Source organism: Salvelinus alpinus, chromosome 21 (assembly GCF_045679555.1).
Source record: "Salvelinus alpinus chromosome 21, SLU_Salpinus.1, whole genome shotgun sequence".
Lineage (NCBI taxonomy): Eukaryota > Metazoa > Chordata > Actinopteri > Salmoniformes > Salmonidae > Salvelinus > Salvelinus alpinus.
In genome coordinates this window covers 18,647,822-18,673,437 of record NC_092106.1, presented here as the reverse complement: position 1 = coordinate 18,673,437, position 25,616 = coordinate 18,647,822, and the positions used below count along the sequence as shown (strand labels likewise).

At 45.5% G+C, this 25,616-nt stretch overlaps 1 protein-coding gene across 2 annotated transcripts in view; it reads right to left on the bottom strand.

Moving 5' to 3' along the window:
* The window catches only part of brip1 (BRCA1 interacting helicase 1), a 35,112-nt gene extending 12,047 nt beyond the window's left edge, over positions 1 to 23,065 (bottom strand). The window contains exons 1-16 of one of the 2 annotated variants that reach the window (XM_071357194.1): positions 23,037 to 23,065; positions 22,402 to 22,524; positions 22,024 to 22,135; positions 21,610 to 21,807; positions 19,579 to 19,718; positions 19,114 to 19,263; positions 15,495 to 15,797; positions 12,924 to 13,145; positions 12,447 to 12,646; positions 10,845 to 10,977; positions 10,501 to 10,655; positions 10,069 to 10,237; positions 9,777 to 9,917; positions 9,304 to 9,465; positions 1,057 to 1,228; positions 736 to 857 (exon numbers count right to left, since the gene is read on the bottom strand). In XM_071357194.1, coding sequence (XP_071213295.1) covers positions 736 to 857; positions 1,057 to 1,228; positions 9,304 to 9,465; positions 9,777 to 9,917; positions 10,069 to 10,237; positions 10,501 to 10,655; positions 10,845 to 10,977; positions 12,447 to 12,646; positions 12,924 to 13,145; positions 15,495 to 15,797; positions 19,114 to 19,263; positions 19,579 to 19,718; positions 21,610 to 21,807; positions 22,024 to 22,135; positions 22,402 to 22,494 — 2,472 coding nt within the window. In that variant the 5' untranslated portion in view covers positions 22,495 to 22,524; positions 23,037 to 23,065. Of the gene's footprint in view, positions 1 to 735; positions 858 to 1,056; positions 1,229 to 9,303; positions 9,466 to 9,776; positions 9,918 to 10,068; positions 10,238 to 10,500; positions 10,656 to 10,844; positions 10,978 to 12,446; positions 12,647 to 12,923; positions 13,146 to 15,494; positions 15,798 to 19,113; positions 19,264 to 19,578; positions 19,719 to 21,609; positions 21,808 to 22,023; positions 22,136 to 22,401; positions 22,525 to 22,983 lie in introns of both variants that reach the window. The other variant, XM_071357193.1, reaches the window with a different exon arrangement.
* Between the last annotated feature and the right edge of the window lie 2,551 nt (positions 23,066 to 25,616).

The following is a 25,616-nucleotide window of genomic DNA, read 5'->3' as shown; positions in this document are numbered from 1 at the left end:
AGTACACGCAATGCATACCAACCAAAGTCAAAGCGCTTTACATGGTTTTGTGCATGTACAAGGTGATTGAAATCTCCACAGCATTACCAGCGTTTTGAAAAGTTAAATAATAATAGTACTTTCTGTGGACATTTTTTTCGACCCAAAGGACCAATCGCACAGACAACCGGTAGAGTAAGTTAAAATGCTATATATTATCTGGCTTGTAAGAGAACTTTACAAGTGTTTGCAGTGCTTTAATTCAGACTTTGTACCCAGAAAGCTGGTATCAGACTGATTTATTAGGCAACACTGGGCCATGACAAAAAGGTAAGGAAGGATGGAGAGAAGAGGACACGGAGGGAGGAAGAGAGGAGGGAGAGTGGAGGAGGGTAGAAACAAAGGTCAGCTCTATCTAACAGAACAATCACTTTGAGATTATGTTACAGATCACCAAAAAAGAGGAGGATATGCTTTTTGTTTGTGTGTGTGCACGTGTGTACAGAACAGAACGTTTTCAGGGTTGGCACTGGAGGTCTGTAGGAAAATACATTGGCACCCAGCAGATTCTGTGAAGCGCAAAGTCTAACCTGCAGGAGGCTGCTAGAGAGGTGGTCTCTCCACCTGTATGTGACTGGCTGGACAACTGTAAACATGGGTCTCTCTGTCCCTCTGGGTCCTCTGCTGTTAAACAGACCTGATGGGGCTCGCCACCAAGACGTTGAGCCACCTCTGACCTCGGTCTCTGGTTCTTACCTGCAGGTCCTTGATGTTGGGGAAAGGGATGCCGATGGTGACCACTGCTCTGGCGTTGTCGTCTGTGAAGTCCAATCCTTCACTCACCTTCCCTCTACACACTGCCATCAGCAGAGCTCCATCTGCGGGGGCAGAAACAACACCAAAGGTACCCAACACCAAACATTTTATAACTGTTTGTACACAGCTAATCAATGCTGAATTAACCAATTGGTGCTCTGTAATCCCTGGCAGAGAAGAGATAGACAGACAAAGATAGAGACAGAGAGAGAGAAGAGAGAGAGAGATAGAATGAAATAAAGAGACACAGCCCAGTCTCACCTCTGCCCCCTGCAAACTCTCCACTGATTCTGATGGCATCATAGTACATCTGCAGCAGCTCATCAAAGTCTCCCTTCCCTCCTCCTCTGGGCTCTGTGATCACAGTCTTCCTCTCCTCCAGCTTCTCCCACAGCCCTGTGTTGGTCCAGCGATCACGCAGCTTGTCCAGCATCTAGGAAAACAGAACACCAGCAAACTGATCAGGGCTTCATGCATGCATCAACAATATTAAACAATGTGATTTGTTCATATCTTTTTCAATTCATATTTTTGTTACTAATTTTCCAAACTCAGTCATCAGCAAATTCCTGAAGTCTACACTACATAACCTTCCAATAAATAAATAAATAAATAACTATCAATTGGTGCCAACATGAATCAGGCTTGGCACCACTATGGGATAGAAGCTATTCTTCACATGGGTCTTAATGACCTAATGAAGCAACAGAGCAGGAGTTGAAACTACAGTAAACAGGAGGAAAAACTAGGGCCATATTAGACCAAGAAATGTGGTCCACATTAGAGCACGCTGAGAAAACCTTTCACATAGCAGCATAATATACTCCTCTCACAGGACATACAGAGAAATAGGTTTCCAGGTTTCCTTTCTACAACTCTAAACTGTTTTTAGAGTTAGTGGGTGCACCTTGAATCTGTTCAGGGATACACAGTACAGTACACTGTCCTGACAGCTTGGCATCCAGACACTGCAGGTATGTGTATGTGTGTGTGTGTGTCTTAAAGTCTGAAACAAAGTTCACAGCATGATGGCACGTGAAGCTCCTCCGCCCCCCATCCCCCCAGCCAGCCGCTCTCCCCTTTTTGCCCTCCCATGGCTCAGTTCCCCCCTCCCTTTCCTCCACAAAGTTGAAGCGTTTAAACTCCTCTCCTCCATCCGTAATAAAATCACTGTAGCCGTGGTTAGTGCAAAAAGTCACGATCTCTCCTGGGAGGAACATTGATCTAAAAGCCCTCTCCTCGTCAGCTCCTAGCAGAGATCTAGTCATGTCTCCACCGCAGCGGATTATTCACATGGCTTCACAATCAAAGAGCATCTTCATTGGTTTGGAAATGTGTTCGAAGGGTTAAGTAGAAGTTATTTTCATCTTGCAGTCAGCAGGAAAACGTCTCACAACAGGGCAACAGGGCTGGGTTTGCTCCTGGCTACAGGGGGAAGGCCGAAACAGAGGGGATTTTCATACAGGCCTTGCTGTCCCTGTTAAGTGAGATACAGAGAGAGACTAGGACAGAGAGATTGACCAAAAGAGAGGGAGAGAAATTCAAAGAGCGAGATGGGGAGAGAGCTGAAAGGGAGGAGGGGGTGTTTGTTTGGGCCACGTTATCCCTTTGTCCCTTGTTAAGTGTAAACGTGCTGTTTACTGTCAGTGAGCAGCGGCGTACTCATCAGAGACGATACCCAAAAAGAATCCAGGCAGTACATGGTTTAGGACAAATAATTATGTACGAAAACAATATATAAGCAGTTAGTAGGTTACTCTAACAAAGTGAGAAAAGGGAAATGAAACATTACAAGAGGGTGGATGGATGGATGGTTCCTCTAGTTCCTGGCACACTAAGGTGACTGACTAGCTATAGCCTGCCTGTGATTGTGAAATGAAGCAGAGGCGGATTTCATTAGGTCGCCTCACTTAGCACCACAAAACAAACGGGAGGGCCGGGAAACAGAAAAGTTTCCATCAATAAAACATGACACTTTCACAAAAGCCTCAGCTTTACATCGACAAGGCCCCCCGCTGGTCTTTTAGCAGCTTTTCGTTCGTCAACCACCACCACGACTCCTCCACAAAACTGGTTGTCCCAACAATTGCTTTCCGATCCAATCCTGACTGAAAATGGGCGAATTATTAAATGTTATGTACTTTAGGATGTGAAACAAAACAGTCATTATCTTCCATGCTGCACTTGAGGAAGACCAGAGGAGAGGCCGGTTCAAGGAGGAAGAGGGGGAAAAAAGAGGGGGAAAAAGCTCCCAGCAAGGAGGGGAGAGGAGACATGCGAAGTTCATTCTCTTGCTGATCTAATTGATGGTCTGGGTCACTGTAGTCAGCATCTTGGATTGTTCTTTATGTAGCCGACGTAAACTTCTGCCAGGGAACAGCGAGTAACCTGATAACAAGGGAAGCGTAACCCAATAATAAAAGGCCAGCCAGGGCTCTTAAAACACAGGGTATGCGTCACAAATGGCACACTATTCCCTATATAGTGCACTACATTTGACCAGAGGCCTATGGGACATGGTAGTAGTGCATTATATAGGGAGGAGGGTCCCATTTGAGACACAGAAGGAACACATGCACTTGAACAGCACAAACGGTCCTTGTACAGAGCTTGTTGTTTACATTCCCTGAGCTGTAATTTGTAAAGTCCTTATAAAAGCGGGGGGTGAAATACAATCCAGTCAGTGCCACTCCAGCAGGAGCCCCTTGGCTTGCAGCAGGGCCCAGGGTAATGGTCCCTAATGCTTTTATCTCTCAGACACTAACAGTAAACATCACTCTGGCTGTGAACCAAATAGAACCCTACTCCATTTATAGTGCACTATTTTTGACCCGGACCATAAAAGTTGTGTACTTGATAGGGAACAGGGTGCCATTTGGGACAAACTCTCGGTGTCTTGTTGCCCCGACTGATGCTGCCATTTAATTACGAGCACATTTTCCTTAATCTTGACTGAGTAGAGCTGGGTTCAAAGGCGACGAGGCGAGGCAGGGCAGAGAATAGGCAGGGAGCATAGACATTAAAACCAGTAGCTAGTGATAGCGCTGACGTCATCCACGTATTCCTATGCAACCGATGGTGCATGAAGCCGGAAGTATTTGAATTTGAAGCGCGCCATATCGCTGAACCTTATACCTTATACCCCCCCCCCCCCCCATTTTGTTTGGCCATTCTGGCGATCATAATTTACATAGGCTTTCTAGGGCAGACCAGGGCTTTTGGCACCGCTAGGTTGCTACTCAGTAGCCGACCATCAGAGCTCGTGACTTCAGACCGGACACTGGGGACCTGGCAGGGAGACGAGGAGACAAGGAGGGCTGGCTAAGTCTAGGAGAGGAGACTGTGCTACACTACTTTATGGAAAGGCAGGCAGACAAATGACAATCACCTAGCTATTCATCTAGGCTCGTCTCCTCTGCCAGACAGCTCACCTTGACCTCCAACTGATCCAACAGCTAATGACAGCTAATGAAATGTTGCAAGAACTATGTACAAGCAACCTATGAACACCAAAGAGAGGACCTGTGTAGAGTTTATGTTTCTGAGTCCACACGTAGTACAGAGAGTATGAATGGAAGGACGCCATGGTGTGCCATGGTGTGTGTGTAACTTGGCCATGACTCATTTAAGGGCATTATCTGACAGGGAGGTGGTGTATCTACTGGGCTCACATCGGTCTGGGGCGGTCTGCTGAAGCGCTATGGCAAATGTCAATCTGCACACTCGGCTGGTGCCCAGGTGCACAAACACGACAGGAACGACCCAGCGCACCCCCACAGAGGACAAACCACACACATTTCAAAGTAAAATGGCTCCTTTTGAATTTAACGGTATTGTACTTAATTTAGACAAATATGAAGGAAATAGAAACTGAAGAAGGTTGCAAACATGGGAATCAAACCCCCGGCCCCTAGTGGCAATGTGTAGTCCACAACCACTGGCTCTCCAGCAGGGCAGTGCTAGCAGGCCCCTCATTCAAAACATGCCATAAGGTTCCACAGCAGCCCTGAGATGCTGTTGGTCCACGCAACATGGAAAGAGGAGGACTACAGTATTTAGCCAGTCTCAGAGTAACAAACAGGCACAACTAACAGTGAATAATTCATGGTGATTTCTGGGTATGGTGTATGTGCGAGTCGCTCAGCTTCTGGTCATAAACAACATGGTAGAGTGGGCCGGATCTCTACTTTGTCTGGTCTGGAGGGTCGAGTGCCACTCTTAGGTATTGAAGTGTAGACTTCCTCTCTCTTTCGCACGTCTTTGCTCCCTCCATGCCCCCAAAATCTCCATATTTCACCTCTTTCCGCTCCCCCCAGTGTCGGTGGGCTGTGTTGCGACACGTCACTGTTCTCCTAGCGCCTGATAAATAATGGAGGTGGTCTTGGGCGACGGTAGTATTAATTAAACATTAACGGGAGACGTGTTGCAGCCTTGAATTATTCAGCCGTTTAAATATGACAGCAACCATCACACCAAGAGTGGTACCACTGCTTCCGCGCCACCTGCCACCCCAACCCCTCCCCTGGTGTCCACACTTCGAGAGTGAAGTTTGGGCTGTCAAGTTAAGCATTGAAGATCTTCTTGTTGTCAATCTCTCCAGAATGGTTAGCTGTTAGTAAGCACAGACAGGGGTCTAAAGGGAAACTCAACTGCAAAACGCATTATCATGATGTTGTGGACGGTGACACTTTGCTTCTTGAAAGTCCAATATCTTGAAAACGTGACCACTGACATGCAAAACATTTTGGGACTGTATCAACAATGGACTAATGAAACAAATATCAAAATATAGTTTGAGTGGAACTCCCCTTTAATGCTTTGCCTCCTCAACGCTGTAGCTTAGTGAAACATTTAGCCTACAACAGCAGTTGTTTCCACTGTAAAAGGCCATATAAAACATCATCTCAGCTGGAACATTAAAGACGGATATGTGCCTGTCTGAGCCCACAAACACACACTGTAGAGATGACCGCACACCTTACGCTGAGTAATAATCTCGAAGTGTGGCTGGGAGACAGCAGGGCGGACGTGTGTGTGTGTGTGTGTGTGTTAGAGAGCATGCCCCCAGCCTCATCCTCAGCCCCCTTCAGGCGCCAGCGCGGCTGCGTCTTCACACAGACAGCTAGGCGACATCACTCCTAATGGCCCTTATCTCAATCTGCTTTAAAAGCATCTTGCGTTTCCCTGCAATCTTTTAACCTCTGCAAATCCCAGTTTTTAATAAACCCACCTCTCCACCCCTCTCTTCTCAACCCCCAATGGTGTGTTTTGTCCCTTTCCTCTAGCGGTGCGTCCAGACGGCGAGGCGCGGGCAGAGGGGTACCGTGGTTTTAATGGGCATTAACTGGGGGGCTGTTGAGGCTCAAGTGCTACAAACCACAGCTCCAGGAGGGTTCTGGGAGATGTCTGAGTGTGTAATGTCTGCATGAGAGTGTGTGTATGCCCACACACACGTGTGCGTGCAAGCGTGAGAGAGAGAACCTTTAGCTGTGTGTTCTTGAGTTGTAATGTATGTTCTGTGTGCGTATGCACATTCAGAGTGTGTCTGCCAGGAGTGTGTGTATCTGTCAGAGGGTGACAGACAGAGCCGAGAGGGAAGGAGGACGCCTCTACGGCCTTTGTGTGATCTTAGTACTGTGTGACTGTGGCCTCCGTCTCTCAGTACTGCAGCCTCTCCGATAGGCATCACCCAGACACACTGACAAGAGGTGAGCCTGGAGATGACCCATCCTTTGTCTCACACACACACACACGACTCACCGGCTCCAGAGGGCCTCAGACTCTCCAATTAATACCCCAAGTAGCCCCTCATCTCTTCATCTTTAAGCTCCGAATGTCTGCACATTAAATATTAATGCACAGAGGACATAGAGCTCCTACAATAGCCATCAATAATACACAATATCCACCCAGTTGTTCTGTGGCTGTCTCTGCCTGCCTGGCGTCATGGCAGGGGGGGAAATGAGAGGGGAAAGAGACAAAACTGGATCCTAAGAGGAGACTGTCAGCTTTCCTTTCATATTCTGATATCATTGATATAGTCTCAACTGGATAGTCAGCTAGAGGAAAAACTGGAGCTTTGACAACACCAAAGGGTCAAATACAAACCATAGACCTATTGTATATAAGCATAAAGAATGAGTGCAATGCAAGACACTAAACAGGCACACAAGTAGCCACACAAAGGTATGCAGCGCTATGCAAAAACGCTAACAAACCTTCACATGTAACACTCTCGTATGTGTGCACGTGTGAGCACCAACACGACAACAGTGACATGAGTGAGCCAGCTGGTCCCTAAGTGGACTGGTGACAGAGACTGAATGGAAATCTATTATTGATGGAGGAAAGCATAACAAACAAAGGAGGACCAAGTATTTATCAATGGGCCCTTAGAAGTGTCTGGTTAACTGAAAGGGGATACAGGGTTTTATGTAAGGTATTTGTTAGCTTACTGCTATTTAAGAGATAACCATTAACTCTACATTACAGCTGCTCACCATATATGGACTCTTAGGACCTCTTCCTTTGTCACTCAAATCAAAATCTAATGTTATTGGTCACATACACATATTTAGCAGATGTTACTGTGGGTGTCGCAAAATGCTTGTGTTCCTAGCTCCAACAGTGCAGTAGTATTTAACAATTCACAACAATACACACAAATCAGTATATACATATAACATGAGTAAAACAGTATGTAAACATTATTCAAGTGTACAGTCCCTTCAGAAAGTATTCAGAACCCTTTACGTTTTCCACATTTTGTTACGTTACAGCCTTATTCTAAAATGGATTTAATAGAAAAAAATCCTCATCAATCTTCACACAATATCCCATAATGACAAAGCGAAAACAGGTTTAGACATTTTTGCAAAAGTATAAAAATTCAAAAACAGAAATACCTTATTTACATAAGTATTCAGAACCTTTGCTATGAGACTCGAAATTGAGCTCAGGCGCATCCTGTTTCCATTGATCATCCTTGAGATGTTTCTAGAACTTGATTGGAGTCCACCTGTGTTAAATTCAATTGATTGGACATGATTTGGAAAGGCACACACTATTTAAATTTAAATTTTTTATTTAACTTATTTTTTATTTTTTATTGTATCCCATTTTCTCCCCAATTTTCGTGGTATCCAATCGCTAGTAATTACTATCTTGTCTCATCGCTACAACTCCCGTACGGGCTCGGGAGAGACGAAGGTCGAAAGCCATGCGTCCTCCGAAGCACAACCCAACCAAGCCGCACTGCTTCTTAACACAGCGCGCCTCCAACCCGGAAGCCAGCCGCACCAATGTGTCGGAGGAAACACCGTGCACCTCTGCGCCCGGCCCGCCACAGGAGTCGCTGGAGCGCGATGAGACAAGGATATCCCTACCGGCCAAACCCTCCCTAACCCGGACGACGCTATGCCAATTGTGCATCGCCCCACGGACCTCCCCGTCGCGGCCGGCTGCGACAGAGCCTGGGCGCGAACCCAGAGACTCTGGTGGCGCAGCTAGCACTGCGATGCAGTGCCCTAGACCACTGCGCCACCCGGGAGGCCCTATTTAACATTTATTTAACTAGGCAAGTCAGTTAAGAACAAATATTTACAATGATGGTCTACTCTGGTCAAACCCAGACAACGCTGAGCCAATTGTGCGCAGGCCTATGGGACTCCCAATTATGGCCGGATGTGATACAGCCTGGTTACGAACCAGGGACTGTAGTGACGCCTCTTGCACTGAGATGCAGTGCCTTAGACCGCTCGGGAGTCTAGAGAAGGAAACCTGCTGAAGCTCTCAGGACCTCAGACTGGGGGCGAAGGTTCACCTTCCAACAGGACAACAACCCTAAGCACACAGCCAAGACAACGCAGAAGAGGCTTCAGGACAAGTCTCTGAATGTCCTTGAGTGGCCCAGCCAGAACCCGGAATTGAACCCGATCGAACATCTCTGGAGAAACCTGAAAATAGCTGTGCAGCGACGCTCCCCATCCAACCTGACAGAGCTTGAGAGGATCTGCAGAATGGGACAAACTCCCCAAATACAGGTATGCCAAGCTTGTAGCGTCATTCCCAAGAAGACTCAAGGCTGTAATCACTGCCAAAGGTGCTTCAACAAAGTACTGAGTAAAGGGTCTGAATACTTATGTAAATGTGATATCAGAAGCAGAGCTGCCATGTCTGTCGGCGACATCTTATGCATCTTTCTGTTGAAATCAAACAAAATGTCTCTACTCTACTTATTAACTCAACTTCCTTCTCATACCAATTGTGCCAAATTTGCTTATACACAGCAAGGATGGCATAAGAGTACATTAAAACATTCAAACTCAATATGTGGTCTCTAGCCCCTCCTGGTGGTAAACGGTAGGAGCTGAAGACGTTTTTAAACAAGAGAAAGAGTGGTGAGTGAAGAATCACATCAGCTCAGTGGTTTTGCATACGGAAAACAAAAATCAATTGGAAATGTTTCAAACCTCCCCGAACTAACTTTAGCAAAGAGACTGGTCTTACCTTGTAGGAGGGCAAAAAGCAAAGCACTCCCCTTCCAACGGCCTGGCAGACCCTGAGCAGCAGGGCTCCCACCTCATCCTGGAAGGCATAGGTCTCAGCATGCTGGAAGGTGGCACACAGCTTCCTCCCCTGGGGCCCAGAGCCCAGCGTACCCACCCACACCTGGCGGAAGGACAGGGACACGTCAGACACTGACTGAACACACTGAGCAGGGGTATACCAACTGACAAGCATGCAGGATTTGACTGTTTATACATTGAGGGGGTAAAGATGCCCTTCTGTCAGGATCAAATTCATGAAGGACAAGACCCAGTCAAATCTTATTGGTTTGGGCTTTTTTTGCTTGGCTACATAGTGCAGTTCCTTTCTGAGCATAGTTAATCATCAATCAGACTGTTTCTGGATACTATGATAAAATCACCACCCAGAACATCAGTTGAGAGGCTGAAATGAAGGCAGAGATTTCTACTGACCTGTGACTTGCTGATGACGTGGCTGGCCTCTAGCTGGATAGAGAACTTGACCCCCAGCTCTGAGGAGAAGGATCCCATAGGAGACAATGTGCCTGAGGTCAGCACGATGCTGTGAACACTGTCCGAAAGGTCTGAGAATGCCTGTCACGCGCGCACACACACATACACATACAAAGACCACACCCCTTAGGACATGCAGCGCTCAAAGTAATATAATAATACGCTACTTTTGAGTAACAGCTACTTTCCCCCCCAAATAAACGGTATACAGTACATCCTCCCTGCTACTCACCACAGAAGGGTTGAGGCACCAGAAGCTGAGTGTGTGTACGAGGGTCTTGGTCTTGGCACTGTGGCGTCGGCGGTTGGGCCTGGCAAAGAAGCCCTGAGCATCTGGCACATCTGGAGCAGTGGTCCAGGTGTAGGACTGCTGCAGCGCCACGCGGTAGTCCTCTGCAAACCTGACCACGGGAACAATTTGTAAGCACCAATTTGTAAGTCGCTCTGGATAAGAGCGTCTGCTAAATGACTTAAATGTAATGTAATGTAACATGACCACGACAGAAGTGTTCGTCAGTGATCGAAAAGTGTTTGTATAATGTATTTTGTAGTATGTTCTTGTGTTGCTCTTGTTTTTCCACCCTGACTACAATACACATTTTCCAATTAAGACAATACAAATATTGACTGATTGTTAAAGACTTGTTCACAGACTGCCTCTGACCTGCTCTTATCCCTGTAGAGGAAGTCCAGCACCATGAAGAGACTCTTGAGGACAGAGGAGCTGGCTGAGCTGATGGTGGGGACCTCCACTGTGTCCTCTTTCCCGTTCACCAGCCCAACTCGCTCCTCCTTCTCCAACACCGCTGCCAGGTGTTTCTATACCGGGGGAGAGATGAGGGAGAGAGATGGGGAGAGAAAAGAGAGATGCTGTAGACCTCCTTTCTAAACACACAAACCTTGAAACAAAAAAGAAAAAGGGGGTGAAAGTGAGAGAGATCAAAAGACAAGGACTGAGACAGAGAGACAGGTGAGCGGAGACCCAGGTGGTCAACAACATTATCTGACCTGCAGCATGGCAAAAGTGTCAGCAGTGATGCCCATGGTGTGGAAGAGTCCCAGAACCTCCTTGCCGTTCCACACCTTACAAGACATCTCATACTCCCTTTCAGCCAGAACACTGCAGCTCTCCTGCATCCAGCTACACCACAGGAGGAAGAGACAGACAGAGAGAGAGAGAGAGAGTGTGAGAGGACGCCATCTTAGAAATACTGTTTGATATTGAGGAAAGTCTAGTGAAGATATTCTTTAGAAGTATTGATTACATGTTTAACCAAGACGGGTTGATTAGACCAGTTGTGCTTGTGCTGGCCTAGAAAGAAAAACATGCACCAGGCATAGACAGCTAGAGAAACACTGCTGTAGTTTCAGTAGGGGAGGAGGTGATGAGAGGGAGGTCTTACCTGAGCAGGCTGCAGCAGAAGACCTAGAGGGGTTAGAGTCTACCTAGAGGGGTTAGGGTCTACCTAGAGGGGTTAGGATCTACCCAGAGGGGTTAGGGTCTACCCAGAGGGGTTAGGGTCTACCCAGAGGGGTTAGGGTCTACCCAGAGGGGTTAGGGTCTACCCAGAGGGGTTAGGGTCTACCTAGAGGGGTTAGGGTCTACCCAGAGGGGTTAGGGTCTACCCAGAGGGGTTAGAGTCTACCCAGAGGGGTTAGGGTCTACCCAGAGGGTTTAGGGTCTACCCAGAGGGGTTAGGGTCTACCCAGAGGGGTTAGAGTCTACCCAGAGGGGTTAGAGTCTACCCAGAGGGGTTAGAGTCTACCCAGAGGGGTTAGAGTCTACCCAGAGGGGTTAGAGTCTACCCAGAGGGGTTAGGGTCTACCCAGAGGGGTTAGGGTCTACCCAGAGGGGTTAGGGTCTACCAAGAGGGGTTAGGGTCTACCAAGAGGGGTTAGGGTCTACCTAGAGGGGTTAGGGTCTACCCAGAGGGGTTAGGGTCTACCTAGAGGGGTTAGGGTCTACCCAGAGGGGTTAGGGTCTACCCAGAGGGGTTAGGGTCTACCCAGAGGGGTTAGAGTCTACCCAGAGGGGTTAGGGTCTACCCAGAGGGGTTAGGGTCTACCCAGAGGGGTTAGGGTCTACCCAGAGGGGTTAGAGTCTACCCAGAGGGGTTAGGGTCTACCCAGAGGGGTTAGAGTCTACCCAGAGGGGTTAGGGTCTACCCAGAGGGGTTAGGGTCTACCCAGAGGGGTTAGGGTCTACCCAGAGGGGTTAGGGTCTACCCAGAGGGGTTAGGGTCTACCCAGAGGGGTTAGGGTCTACCCAGAGGGGTTAGAGTCTACCCAGAGGGGTTAGGGTCTACCCAGAGGGGTTAGGGTCTACCCAGAGGGGTTAGGGTCTACCCAGAGGGGTTAGGGTCTACCCAGAGGGGTTAGGGTCTACCCAGAGGGGTTAGGGTCTACCCAGAGGGGTTAGGGTCTACCCAGAGGGGTTAGGGTCTACCCAGAGGGGTTAGGGTCTACCCAGAGGGGTTAGGGTCTACCCAGAGGGGTTAGGGTCTACCCAGAGGGGTTAGGGTCTACCTAGAGGGGTTAGGGTCTACCTAGAGGGGTTAGGGTCTACCTAGAGGGGTTAGGGTCTACCTAGAGGGGTTAGGGTCTATTTACTTGAGCAGGGAGCAGCAGAAGGCACGTAGGGGTTCGTGGTTGGAGCGTCTGATGTTATGGGTCACCATGCCGTCCAGCTCCTCCCGGGCAGACAGCAGCTGGGGTTTGTTCAGGGTGTAGCTGGCACTCTCCCTGGCACAGTCCTCTATGTTGTGGGCCTCATCCAGAACCACGATCTGACCCTTCAGGTTGATCTGCATCTGCAGGGGGGGAGAGGGGAAGGGCAGGAGGGGAAAATATGACATACAGAGACAGATAGCCTCCCCTCACTCCTTTTCTCCCCCAGTAGACATGCAGTGGGTTTGACCAGGTGGTGGTCAAAGAATATGTTCAGCTAAAAGTAAAGGAGAACACATCTATACTTCAATGTGTGAAACCACCTTTCTTCTGGCCTACATCCTCATCCCTCACTCCAACAACAATTCCCTCCATCCCTCGCCCCACCCTGCATCCTCCTCACCCCAGCCCCAGACTCACGCTCTCCCTGATGAGGGGGTCCAGTAGGTAGTTGTAGGGACAGAAGACGATACAGGCTTCCTGCATGAGGTCCCTGGCAGCGTAGTAGGAGCAGGCCCTCAGCCGGCCCCCCAGCCGAACCAGGTCCTCTATGTCCCAGGCCTGGTGGAGACCATGGACCCACTGCAGTGTGTTCTGGTCCTGCATCTTGTGCACGCCGTTTTTGAAGCGGCACGACACGCCCTGCGTGTGGTAGGAAAAAGAGAGAGGGGTTGTTTTCATCCTTGACAATACACACATGAAAAGTTATTTACTTCAGCACACTGGTGAACTTGAGGACCTCTCAGAACCGACACTTTGGGCAATAGACCTTCATCATGGTTTACACACATAGTACATGAGTCTGTTGGTTGGAATTTACCCCCGCCCCAAACAATATTGTAACAAATTCCCTGAGATATTGGTAATGCCAGAAGAGTTGATGTTGGTATCAGACTATATTGAGTGTGTGTATATGTCCGAAGACCCATTACCTGGTCATCAGAGGCGCCTCAAATACCACCATGCCACAACCAGCCAGCTCCCCAGTGACACACACACGTGATGACTATGCTCCGTTACCGCCAAAGGCATGGAAAAGCAGCTATCAAAGCGGTGGGTGAGCCCTCACTTTCTGCCAGACATGAAGGATAAACTTCGGCACTTAAAACAGTTTTGTTTCAAACGGTTCAGTGTGTGTGTGTTTGTGCGTGTGTGTGTGTGGCGAAAGTGAAAGGATTAGCGTCCACTCAAGTAATTGTTATATTGGGGCAATGGCAGCTTAGGGGTGTGATTTGACTTCATGACTCCACAAAAAGAGAAAGCACAACAGAGGAGTCTTACCCAATTGAGCTCAGTCAAAGCCAGAAAGTGGGGTGTATAGTGTTGTAACAAGAGACTGGCTTTAGACAGGGCCTAGGGGACTGGAGAGTGGAGGGGGTGGAGGGATAAACAGGGCTGGTAGAAGTAGGATGAGTGCAATGGAGCTGTGGTCATTCTATCCTCTGGGGTTGTCGCGGGGACACCCATTCTCTGTAACAGATCAGGATGTGACACTGTCACTGTGTCGACTGTAGACTGAGGCGGACAGGACAGGTAGACACCTCTGGTGACAGCGCAATAGGGGTTTATTATACAATCAGTCTCACATTTGTGTGTGTGTATGTGTGAGTAATAGGTGCTCATTACACTAGCCACCTCACCTTGAGGAGAACAGGAGTTAGGACCGTAACACTGACTATAAAGAGTCTCCCATCAGACACAAAACCTGTCTGAAGCCTCGTCGTCCTGCTAGAGAGTCTGTCTGACCGATTGGGGATATTATGTAATTGCCACCCGGGGCGACGGTGACGGGGGTTGTCTGCCTGTCTTTTAACTGTGGGGTTGGGTTAAGAAGCCTTTCTTTCTAGAGCTCAGAGGCGGCTCGAATTCACTCCCTTTAAGTGTCTGTCACTGGGATTAGAAACACCACTCAAACTCAGGATTGGAGGTGTGTGTGTTTCCATTTCTGAGGAGGAGTTGTTTCCACATTTGGATTGAGGTAAATCTCCATTCAAAAGAATCCAACTCAGGCCCAACCACCTCCATTGAGAGGTAACAGGGCAACACTAATGTAGCCTATCTAGGAGCTGAGCTGGTCTAAGCCATAGGGTGGAGCAGGCCAAGAGGCCTTGACCTCGGCTCTACACAACAAGACCCTATTGGTGATACTAAGGAGGACATCATGTTACTACAAAGAATGGCGGTAGGTGAGCCAGAGGTTAGGGAAGCGGGCCAGAAATTGGACAGTCGTCAGTTAAAATTCCAGGTTTGATCAAAAAAAAGTGTGTATAGGGTTGCAAAGCTAACTGTAGTTTACCAAAATTACCGGAATCTTCAGTAATTAAGAGGAAACCTTGAATCACTTAAAAAAAGTATTCATATATAGTATTCATTTTTTATATCTGTGTCTATATTGGCCATGAGTTTCTAGCAGATAGACCAGACCATATGGTTCAAGAGAAAATTGCCTAATTAATTTAAAAAGCATCAACAATGGCATTATTTTCAATTAACTCTGCAACTTTTCCAACTATTGTCTATTTTCACAAATGCCTTCATTTTGATGCTGAAATATTAACAAATACATACTGACATAGTCAAATACATAAGTGTGTAAAAAAAATTATAAAGGATATCATGAAACCCTCATATTAAACACCAATGATACTCACTACGTTGATGGTTTATATTTAGGAAAATGTTTTACAGATTTGTCATTCTATTCTGTATTTGAAAATCATATTTAATTATTTATAATGTTTAATATGTGATAAGGACACACAGAGGGCCAGAGATAATTACAGACACTTCTACAAATCTGAAGCACCAAAAGGACCACCAGATGTCTTGTGATAGATTACATAAAATCCTTGAAAGATACACATTTTCTAGACGTTTACTGGTAAACTTAGAAAAGTTTCTAGAAATATACCCTCCCTTTGTAACCCTATGTGTGTATTAGGTCTATGTATGTGTAGGTCTGTATGTGCTGTGTGTCTATACTCTACTCACATTCTTGGCTTCCAGCAGTTCCTTGCAGCGTTCGTTGCGGTTGGAATGAGGCACCACCTCTGGGTGAACACAGGTGTGGTCCCTACTGGACAGGATGGTCATGGGGGCGGAGGAGTAGAGCGTACGCTTCATCTCGTGGGCGATCTGAGTGATCTGTTTGTGGGTGCGCGTGCCGAAGAAGATCTTGGGGACTTGTTTCTTCTTGCCCTCTTTGTCCTTCTCCTTCGAAGACTTCCCCGCGGCTCCATTCTGGCCGCCTTTTGACGAGGCACAGGGGCAGAGAGAGCAGGAAACCACGGGGGACTGGTGGACACATGGAGGAAGACATGGGGGGAGAAAGAACAAGATCAAGAGAGTTCTCTTTAATCTCTTCAATTTTACATTGCTCACTATAAAAAAAAGGTAATGACCAATACCAGACAACTGATGAATCTCTTAACTGGTGAACTCTATATGTTCTAGTAGTTAACATATAGGAAAGTATAGCAATAATGTGTATCCACATAATACTGCCTGTCAGCCATGGTTAGATGACATTCTCTGACTACTGAAAGCTGATATGTGGCCATTGTTGGGGATGTGAAAGTGTAGCTGCTTTTTAATTGGCTGTCAGTAACCACAGTGGATGTGTGGCGTCCCTTTCTCTTGACATACAGGTGAAGTGTAGCCGACAGCGCTGCTGAAACCAATACCAGTCAGGTGGTGAGCTCTTTTAAGTGGGACACTCCAACCCTTTCAATAACACTAACATAAACCTTAGTAACTGCATAAGTCCTGCTTTTAAAATAATAAGAAATCCCTCACTCTCTTCCATCTTTTACAATCTGGCACCAACCGGTTTATATCCCTCACCGTATAAAGGAAAGCTCAGGGTGTGTGTTACACCTCTCTGCCAGCAGATCAAGCTAGCTGAGCCTGTGGTGCTTCAGTTGAGACTAGAGGGGCCAGGCGGTTCAGGTAACCCTCCTTAACGCTCCTTCTCAAACCATTCAATATTACAATGTGTGTTAGGGGACCCTAACTGAGCTCAGCCACTTTTCCCTTGATTGAACAGGTATTCACTCTCACTCTCAGCATCACACATGGAGCAACAGGCAGCAGCGGTGGGTGGAACTGTCCAGTGTTGAATGAATGAGCCGCTGTGTGTCTGTTGCAGAGGGCAGGCAACACCATCAGGCCCCATTAGTTAGTTATCTACATTCCATTCCAGGGGGGTGTCTGCTCGCTCCTATGAGCCCAGCGAAGCCCCAAACCGTGTCGGTCTGCGCCTCGGATGGGGACAGGCATGTAAAGGGATACCCTTGTCAGCAGTTTCCTGCTGCTGCCTCTTGACAAGGGTCTCTTTTCAGCAGTGGCCCCCTCCCCCCACCTGTCGATGAATAAGTAATTATTTGCCATGATCTCGCCGTAGGAGGAGGGACATGCGGAGTGGCCTATTTAACGTGGCAGCAGCAGCAGGTAAGGTGATCAGGCTCTGTTGCCCAGGCGAGTAGCGGAGCCGCAAAGCCGACTAGTCTGTTCCAATGATCTGGCCCTGCTGTAACCTGATCCTACTAGGGGACCCTAGAGGCCCCTCTGTTTATTCATCATGTCAGCTCAGGGTTCTTTATCCCCTTAACTCACAGAAGCTGCCTCCCAAATGGCACCATATTACCTTGCTTGTGGCTTCTCCCTACAGTGTTCATAAGAAACCCCCTCAAGGATATCACTTGGTATGTTTCAAACAGTACTAGCGTCATCCTTATTGTCAGGGCAGCGACAGTCAAAACCATGCCCTGGATGTAGGTGTTGGTGTGGTTCTCAGTCACTCAGTATACTTTTGGCCACGTAGACCTAGCCGATTCCAGCCCTATGTGCTTTTGAGTTTCAGCATTGCACAGCTGACACCTGAGAGACAGGAATCTCACACTCCGGGGGGCCAGGTGATGGTGGTGGGGGGTTGGCGGGGACAGGCTGGCTCTCTGGCGCCGCTCGCTGGACGCCAATTTGCTCCTCAGTCCTCAACCTTCAAGGTTCGGAATGCATTCCAGTGGGAGGTGGGGTGCACATAAAAAAAACACACACACAGGGAGGGGGTGGGCTGGCTAAGTCTCAAAAAGATGACTGCAGTGCCATCCTGATCAAATACCTTAGGAGACATGACACAAACTAGCCATCACCCCTCTGCTCTGGAGTGAATCCCAAATGGCACGCTATTCCCTATATAGTGCATTACTTTTGAACAGGGCCCATTGGGCTCTAGTCAAAAGTAGTGGACTATGTATGGAATAGGGCCCCATTTGGGATGCACACTGGTCTGCAACTGGCACAGGTGTGAGGTTGTGGGGCCCCCCGAATGGCCACCCAGCCCTCCCTCCTCAGAAAGCATGGGTTTATCCCTTTAGGTCCCAGGGCTCAGTAACCAGCAGGTGAACCCAATTCAATATTTATCCCTGGCTTTCACAGATCAGCGGCGAGGCGAGGCAAACCCTCTTAATTAAAAGTGGAGCTCTATCCCATCAAAGAGCCCCATTCATGACTTCAGTCAGCAGTTCACAGCAGAGAGGAGCCGTTCAGTTATCAGCTGGGGAACGCAAGATGAACAGCGGGAGGGAACTTTCTCCTCCTTCCACCTCCTCTTCATTTCTTTTTTACCCCCTTCTCCTCCTGCCTTATGCATTCTAAACACAACCTATATTACATGACACATTCACTTGGCACATAAGAAATGTGAGAACAATGCCAAATGGAGCACAGTCACAAATTAAATAGGCTATGCTGCCACCCAGTGGACACAATGTAGTACTTGGGTAGCGGAACAAAATTGTGTAGCTGTACAACACTAAAATGCTTATCTTCATGGATTCTAATGGTTGGCATTAAAGTGGTAGTCAGTTGAGCTGATCCTAGATCAGCATTAAAAAGCAACATATCCTTAGTTAAAAATAGATGTACTCACACAATAGTGTGCCTCAGGGGGCAGGTCCATCAGTTAGGGCTGGGCGATATGGCCAAAATAATTATCATATCACAATATTTTCCTCATTTTTAACGGTATGGCGGTATGGGTTTTAATGTATTTTATGAGTAGTGCATGAGCCTATGATGGAAACAAATGAATTCTAAGTGATTTGAATGGACTTTCTACATTTTGATGGTTTTATACTCAACCAAACTAAATCAAATCCAAGTTTATTGGTCACGTACACAGTTTAGCAGATGTCATAGCGGGTGCAGCGAAATACTTATGTTACTAGCTCCTAACAACGCAGTAAAATGTTAAACAATACATAATACCAAAAAAATAGGAAATCAAGAAATGTCAGAACTAGGTCACAACTGCCTGTGAAAGTAGTCCAATTTGTAGAACTTTTCATTCAATTTAGCACTGTATCAAAATATCTTTGTAGACGGTAAAAATCCATATCGGTATGTGGATCTGTACCGGTATACACAATATATTTCCCAGCCCTACCATCAGTTGAGCTGATCCTAGGTCAGCATTAAAAAGCAACATATCCTTAGTTTAGAATAGAAGTACTCACATAGTGCGCCTCAGGGGGAAGGTCCATCAATTTAGATCAGCACTTACAGGCAACTGGCAACATATCCTTAGTTAAGATACAGTAGATGTACTCACACAGCAGTTTCTATCAAGGGGCAGGTCTATAGTCTGTGCCTGGGTACTCAGCTCCACAGTCCAGGTCTGTGCTCCAGGCACTGGCCGCTCTCCTTCTGGCTCATCATCTATAAACACCACTCCCTGCTCCAAGCATCTCCTCTTACGACCCTGAGGGAAACAGAGAGTAAGGGTTTATGTTATTATTGACTGAATTTTGTACAGTGTCCTATAAAAAACATAAAACACTAAAGGTGTATCATCAGCACAGGCCTGCATAGATTATAAGATCTTTATATCTTGTTTAAGTAGTTCCTGAGATGTCAAATACTTCTTTAGGCATTCAAGGCAGCAAAGAACTGACAATCAGCATACATGCAGATTTTGTATGCCCTAGAACTTGAAACGGGGACAAATCAGAATGGTTAAACTTATTGTTAATATGGCTACCCATAAAAATACATTAAGTTCTATAAGGTGTCCTACCTTCTGCTCCATGGCAGGGGTGCGGATGCGTTTCCTATCAGGCTGGAAGTCATCATCCTCGGAGGTGAGGGAGGTCTGGACCTTGTCAGACAGACGAGAGGCTAGAGACTTGGGCTTGTACTCCTCTGGTGGTGGGGGCACTGAACAGACAGACAAAGGTATCAACATTTGTATTGAATTGAAAATGTACAAACTGAGCTGAGCTAGGGGATTGGGAATAAGACTTACACTGCAGTACAAATGGTTTTTCTCAATCCATTCCTGAGGTGATCCCAACGGGGTGCACATTTCTGTTCGAACTCAGCGCGAATACACTGTATTCAACTAATAAAATAATCACCAAGCCCTTCATTTGTTGAATCATATGTTTTATTAGTGCTGGGTTAGAATGGAAATATTCACCCCCTGGGCATCCCCCAGTCACACTGACTAGAGGTCGACCGATTATGATTTTTCAACGCCGACACAGATTATTGGAGGACCCAAAAAAGCCGATACCGGTTATTATTTTAAGTTAAAATAAGTGTTCATTCAGTATTGTAATTGTCATTATTACAAATATATATATATATATATATATATATATATATATATAAAATAATGACAATTACAACAATAATGAATGAACACTTATTTTAACTTAAAATAATACATCAATAAAATCAATTTAGTCTCAAATAAATAATGAAACATGTTCAATTTGGTTTAAATAATGCAAAAACAAAGTATTGGAGAAGAAAGTAAAAGTGCAAAATGTGCCATTAAAAAATCTAAAGTTTAAGTTCCTTGCTCAGAACATATGAAAGCTGGTGGTTCCTTTTAACATGAGTCTTCAATATTCCCAGTTAAGAAGTTTTAGGTTGTAGTTATTAAAGGACTACTTCTCTCTATACCATTTGTATTTCATATACCTTTGACTATTGGATGTTCTTATAGGCACTATAGTATTGCCAGCCTAATCTCGGGAGTTGATAGGCTTGAAGTCATAAACAGCGCAATGCTTGAAGCACAGTGAAGAGCTGCTGGCAAATGCAGGAAAGTGCCGTTTGAATGAATGCTTACGAGCCTGCTGCTGCCTACCACCGCTCAGCCAGACTGCTCTATCAAATCATAGACTTAATTATAATATAATAACACACAGAAATACGAGCCTTAGGTCATTAATATAGACAAATCCGGAAACTATAATTTCTAAAACAAAACGTTTATTCTTTCAGTGAAAAAGGAACCGTTCCGTAATTTATCTAACGGGTGGAATCCCTAAGTCTAAATATTGCTGTTACATTGCACAACCTTCAATGTTACATCATAATTATGTACAATTCTGGCAAATTAATTACGGTCCTTGTTAGGAAGAAATGGTCTTCACACAGTTCGCAACGAGCAAGGCGGCCCAAAATGCTGCATATACCCTGACTCTGCTTGCACAGAACGCAAGAGAAGTGACACAATTTCCCTAGTTAAAATGAAATTCATGTTAGCAGGCAATATTAACTAAATATGCAGGTTTAAAAATATATACTTGTGTATTGGTTTTAAGAAAGGCGTGGATATTTATGGTCAAGTACACATTGGTTCAACAACAGTGCTTTTTTCGCAAATGCGCTTGTTAAATCACCCGTTTGGCGAAGTAGGCTGTGATTCAATGATAAATTAACAGGCACCGCATCGATTATATGCAACGCAGGACAAGCTAGTTAACTAGTAATATCATCAACCATGTGTAGTTAACTAGTGATTATGTTAAGATTGATTGTTTTTCATAAGATAAGTTGAATGTTAGCTAGCACCTTACCTTGGCTCCTTGCTGCACTTGCATAACAGGTAGTCAGCCTGCCACGCAGTCTCCTCATGGAGTGCAATGTAATCGGTCATAATCGGTGTCCAAAAATATTGATTGTTATGAAAACTTGAAATCGGCCCTAATTAATCGGCCATTCCGATTAATCGGTCGACCTCTAACACTGACCAACATAGTGGATGGCTAAGTGGTTAGGAATCTCACTATTACTGTTTCTCAACTAAGATTACCTGGGTCTGTGGGAGAAGATGAGCTCTGTGCCATCACTACCTCCGGTGAGCCTGTGAGGTCCACCACCACAGTGGCTAGTGCTTTGGGCCTGTTGTCTGGGACACTGGCGGGTTTGCTATGACAGGCACACTGACAGGGGGTGGTGACAGCTGGCTTCTTACCCTCTGTAGGACTGCTGCCGTCCTGTTCAAGCTTACCTGGACACACACAGGACATACATACTGGAATCATCATCAGTTAACCTCAGAAACTATGATTTCTAGTATACAGCTGCAGAATATGCTACACTTGAATATACACTACATGTAGTAATGCTTTATGTGGACCAGAAATGTAAAATAAAAGCATTGCTTGTGAATGCAAATAAGCCAAGAATCAAAACTCATAAGAGGTTGTCTAAACAGCACCCTTACCATATTGTGCCTGCTGCCAGGCCAGGGCAGAGCAGAGCAGGGCTAGGCTCTTGCCACTCCCTGTAGGGCTCTCCAATAGACAGTGCTGTCCATGATTCAGCCCTCGCACTATCTGGGGAGACAATCACACAAAACAACAGGGGTTAGTCAGTCACACACTCAATAACAGACTGATAACACAGAGTAGGCTAACTACATACAGTATTTATGGGATATGGGGTGAATCTCAAAAGTTTTTCCACTCCTCAGATCTTATCCTCCAGTCTCCTTGCTTCCCTCTGACCTTTTAAGGAGAAGGCAAGGAGAGAGGACGAGTAATCAAGGAAAGACTTTTGAAAATCACCCATGGTTAAAAGTGTGTGATGCTTACACACTTACAGAGTTCATCATGGCCAGCTGCGAGGGGTAGGCTTTACAAGGGAACTGTATCTTCACCCCTCCTATGGTGTACTCCACTGGGGGAGCAGCCATGGTGACTGCCTTGTCCAACTGGTATACTATCTGAAAAAAAATAAAAACAAGCTTGAAGCCAGTAACGTTACATGTTGCTACAACTGACAATATCATTCACACCAATTGGTCACATCCCCCTCACAATATGGCTCTGACTAGTTAACTAGCTAGATCTAGTTATTTGCTTTTTGCGAAATATAATTCTCTGCATCTAGTTACGGTAGCTTATCGAGCTAGCAAGCAATCTGTCATAACGCACACAGCAAAACTAACATCAAGCGCTAAAATGTGACGTTTGCTACTGGAAACAGACTGTTTGCTTCTTAAGGTTAGCTTAAGCTAAATTAACCGCTTTCACTTTTATCTGTGTGATTTGAAGTACTAGGTAACTAGCTAGCTGTCCTTGCTAGCTTATATAGCCTCCATCTACCACAACTTTCAGCAAGCATAAACGAACTAGCTATTTACAATATCAATGAAATTCATGTTTGAATGGTGTTAATTTACCTTTGTATCTACAAATTTGATATACACGGCTTGTTAGCTAACTGTAAACATACCTGACTAGCTAGCTAGAAGTTCCCGCCGTGAAAGCAAGTCCCACAAACCAATCAGATTGTATAAAACATATTCGTCACGAAAAATGAGAGGTGACAGTAGCCAATTACCACAGAGCATTTGCTGGGGTCTCCCATGGGCTAGCAAAATATGAATAACCAATGTATAATTGTCTACATTATAACAGTTTTTTAAATAACATTATACATTATCATGCTAAATGTGTTTTTTTATGGAGGACCAAACCTGCCATCATTATAAATGCATAAATAAATAAATGCACATATAAATGGATGAATGAATGCACACATAGATACATAATTATTTTAATAATTAATCCCACTTTCATTCCTTTTTATTATTTCTTCAGTTATTTATGTATTTCTTCCTCCAAATGATAATAAGCAAAAACATATTGGTGGTATCTAACACACCATAAGTTAATTAATGTCACGGCGCAGTGCTCTGTTGCATTTGCCTGGGGTTCGTTCAGTAAGTCAGAACGGTGTTTAACATTTAATTAAACAGAAACGGTACTGTACTGAACGACCAGTTGAACAACGGCGTGATTATGATGGCCCAGACGGCAATCGTCTATAGTGTACTGCACCAGGACTCTCTGTTATCACTTCAACTCTGGCGAAGTCACCAGGCAACTTCATCCAAATTAAAATTAAGAATTAAGAACTAACGGGTTCACTTCTGTTTCTGTTGTACCAGCTAGCTGACTCAAGTTTTTGATGCATGCCTCTATAAACGGGGTCAGTGTGCTAGCTTAGCATACACCGGTGCCTCCCTGAACTTGCCACTGACTGGACTTAAACCAGGTGCTAACCGATTGAGCTATGCAAAAGCTACTAATTGGATAGCCCCTTCAGCGACATTTCAAGCTAGCTGTGGAGTGACGTTACGTTCTTAACTTCGTTACACCTCCACACGGAAAAGCAGGTAATCTGGAGAGGTGTCGTTTTCAGCAGCATTAGCCAGCACTACCAAGTCTCTGGCTACTGCTCGCCTGATTGCAGCCATACTACTTGCCAGAAGAATTGGGCTACTGTAGCTTTCTACCGGTTGTAAATATCTCAAGTGTGTGTAGTTTGATTCTTTACTTTCGGACCATTAGAGCCAGGCAAAAGCAATCAACACACCGTGAAATTGATCAATCAATCCCACTGTGTCATTTCAACATCTACTTTTGATTTACATTTGGTTGAGTTGTCAACTAAAGTGAATTCAAAATAAAATCCTTCAAAAAATGTCACCATGTCATTGGAATTGGGTTAAGAGTAAAAAAAAGACATAATTCCCTTACGTTGATGACTTTTTGCAAATCCAATCAGTTTTCCACATTGATTTAACCAGTTTTTGCCCAGTGTTAGATACCACCCACAGATGTTTGATTGATACCATAATTTCTTTAAAACATGAAGGCCAGTCAATCCGGAAAATGTCAACAACTTTGAAAGTTTCTTCAAATGCAGTTGCAAAAACCATCAAGCACTATAATAAAACTGGCTCTCATGAGGACCGCCACAGGAAAGGAAGACCCAGAGTTACCTCTGCTGCAGAGGATACGTTCATTAGAGTTACCAGCTTCAGAAATTGCAGCCCAAATAAATGCTTAAGTAACAGATACATCTTAACGTCAACTGTTTTAATTTAAAATAATATTTTTTTATGGTGGAATTGCTGCAAATAAACCACTACTAAAGCACATCAATAAGAAGAAGAGACTTGCTTGGGACAAGAAACACGAGCAATGGACATTAGACCGGGGAATGTGTCCTTTGGTCTGATGAGTCCAAATTTGAGATTTTTGGTTCCAACCGCTGTGGCTTTGTGAGACGCAGAGTAAGTGAACGGATGATCTCTGCATGTGCGGTTCCCACCGTGAGCATGGAGGAGGAGTTGTGATTGTGTGGTGATGCTTTAATGGTGACACTGTCTGTGATTTATTTAGAATTCAAGGCACACTTAACCAGCATGGCTACCACAACATTCTGCAGCGATACGCCATCCCATCTGGTTTGCGCTTAGTGGGACTATCATTTGTTTTTCAACAGGACAATGACCCAACACACCTCCAGGCTGTGTAAGGGCTATTTGACCAAGAAGGAGAGCGATGGAGTGCTGCATCAGATGACCTGGCCTCCACAATCACCCGACCTCAACCCAATTGAGATGGTTTGGGATGATTTGGACCGCAGAGAGAAGGAAAATCAGCCAACAAGTGCTCAGCATATGTGAGAACTCCTTCAAGACTTTTGGAAAGCATTCCAGGTGAAGCTGGTTGAGAGAATTCCAAGAGTGTGCAAAGCTGTCATCAAGGCAAAGGGTGGCTACTTAGATTCTCAAATTTAACACTCTGTTGGTGACTACATGATTCCATATTTGCTATTTGAAAGTTTTGATGTCTTCACTATTATTAAACAATGTAGAAACTACTGTCGTAAAAATAAAGAAAAACCCTTGAATGAGTAGGTGGGTCCAAACTTTTGACTGGTACTGTATGTGTGCGTTCTGGACTCTGACATTGCTAGTTCTGATATTATTATTTTTTATTTTTTTGGAGTGGTGGGTAT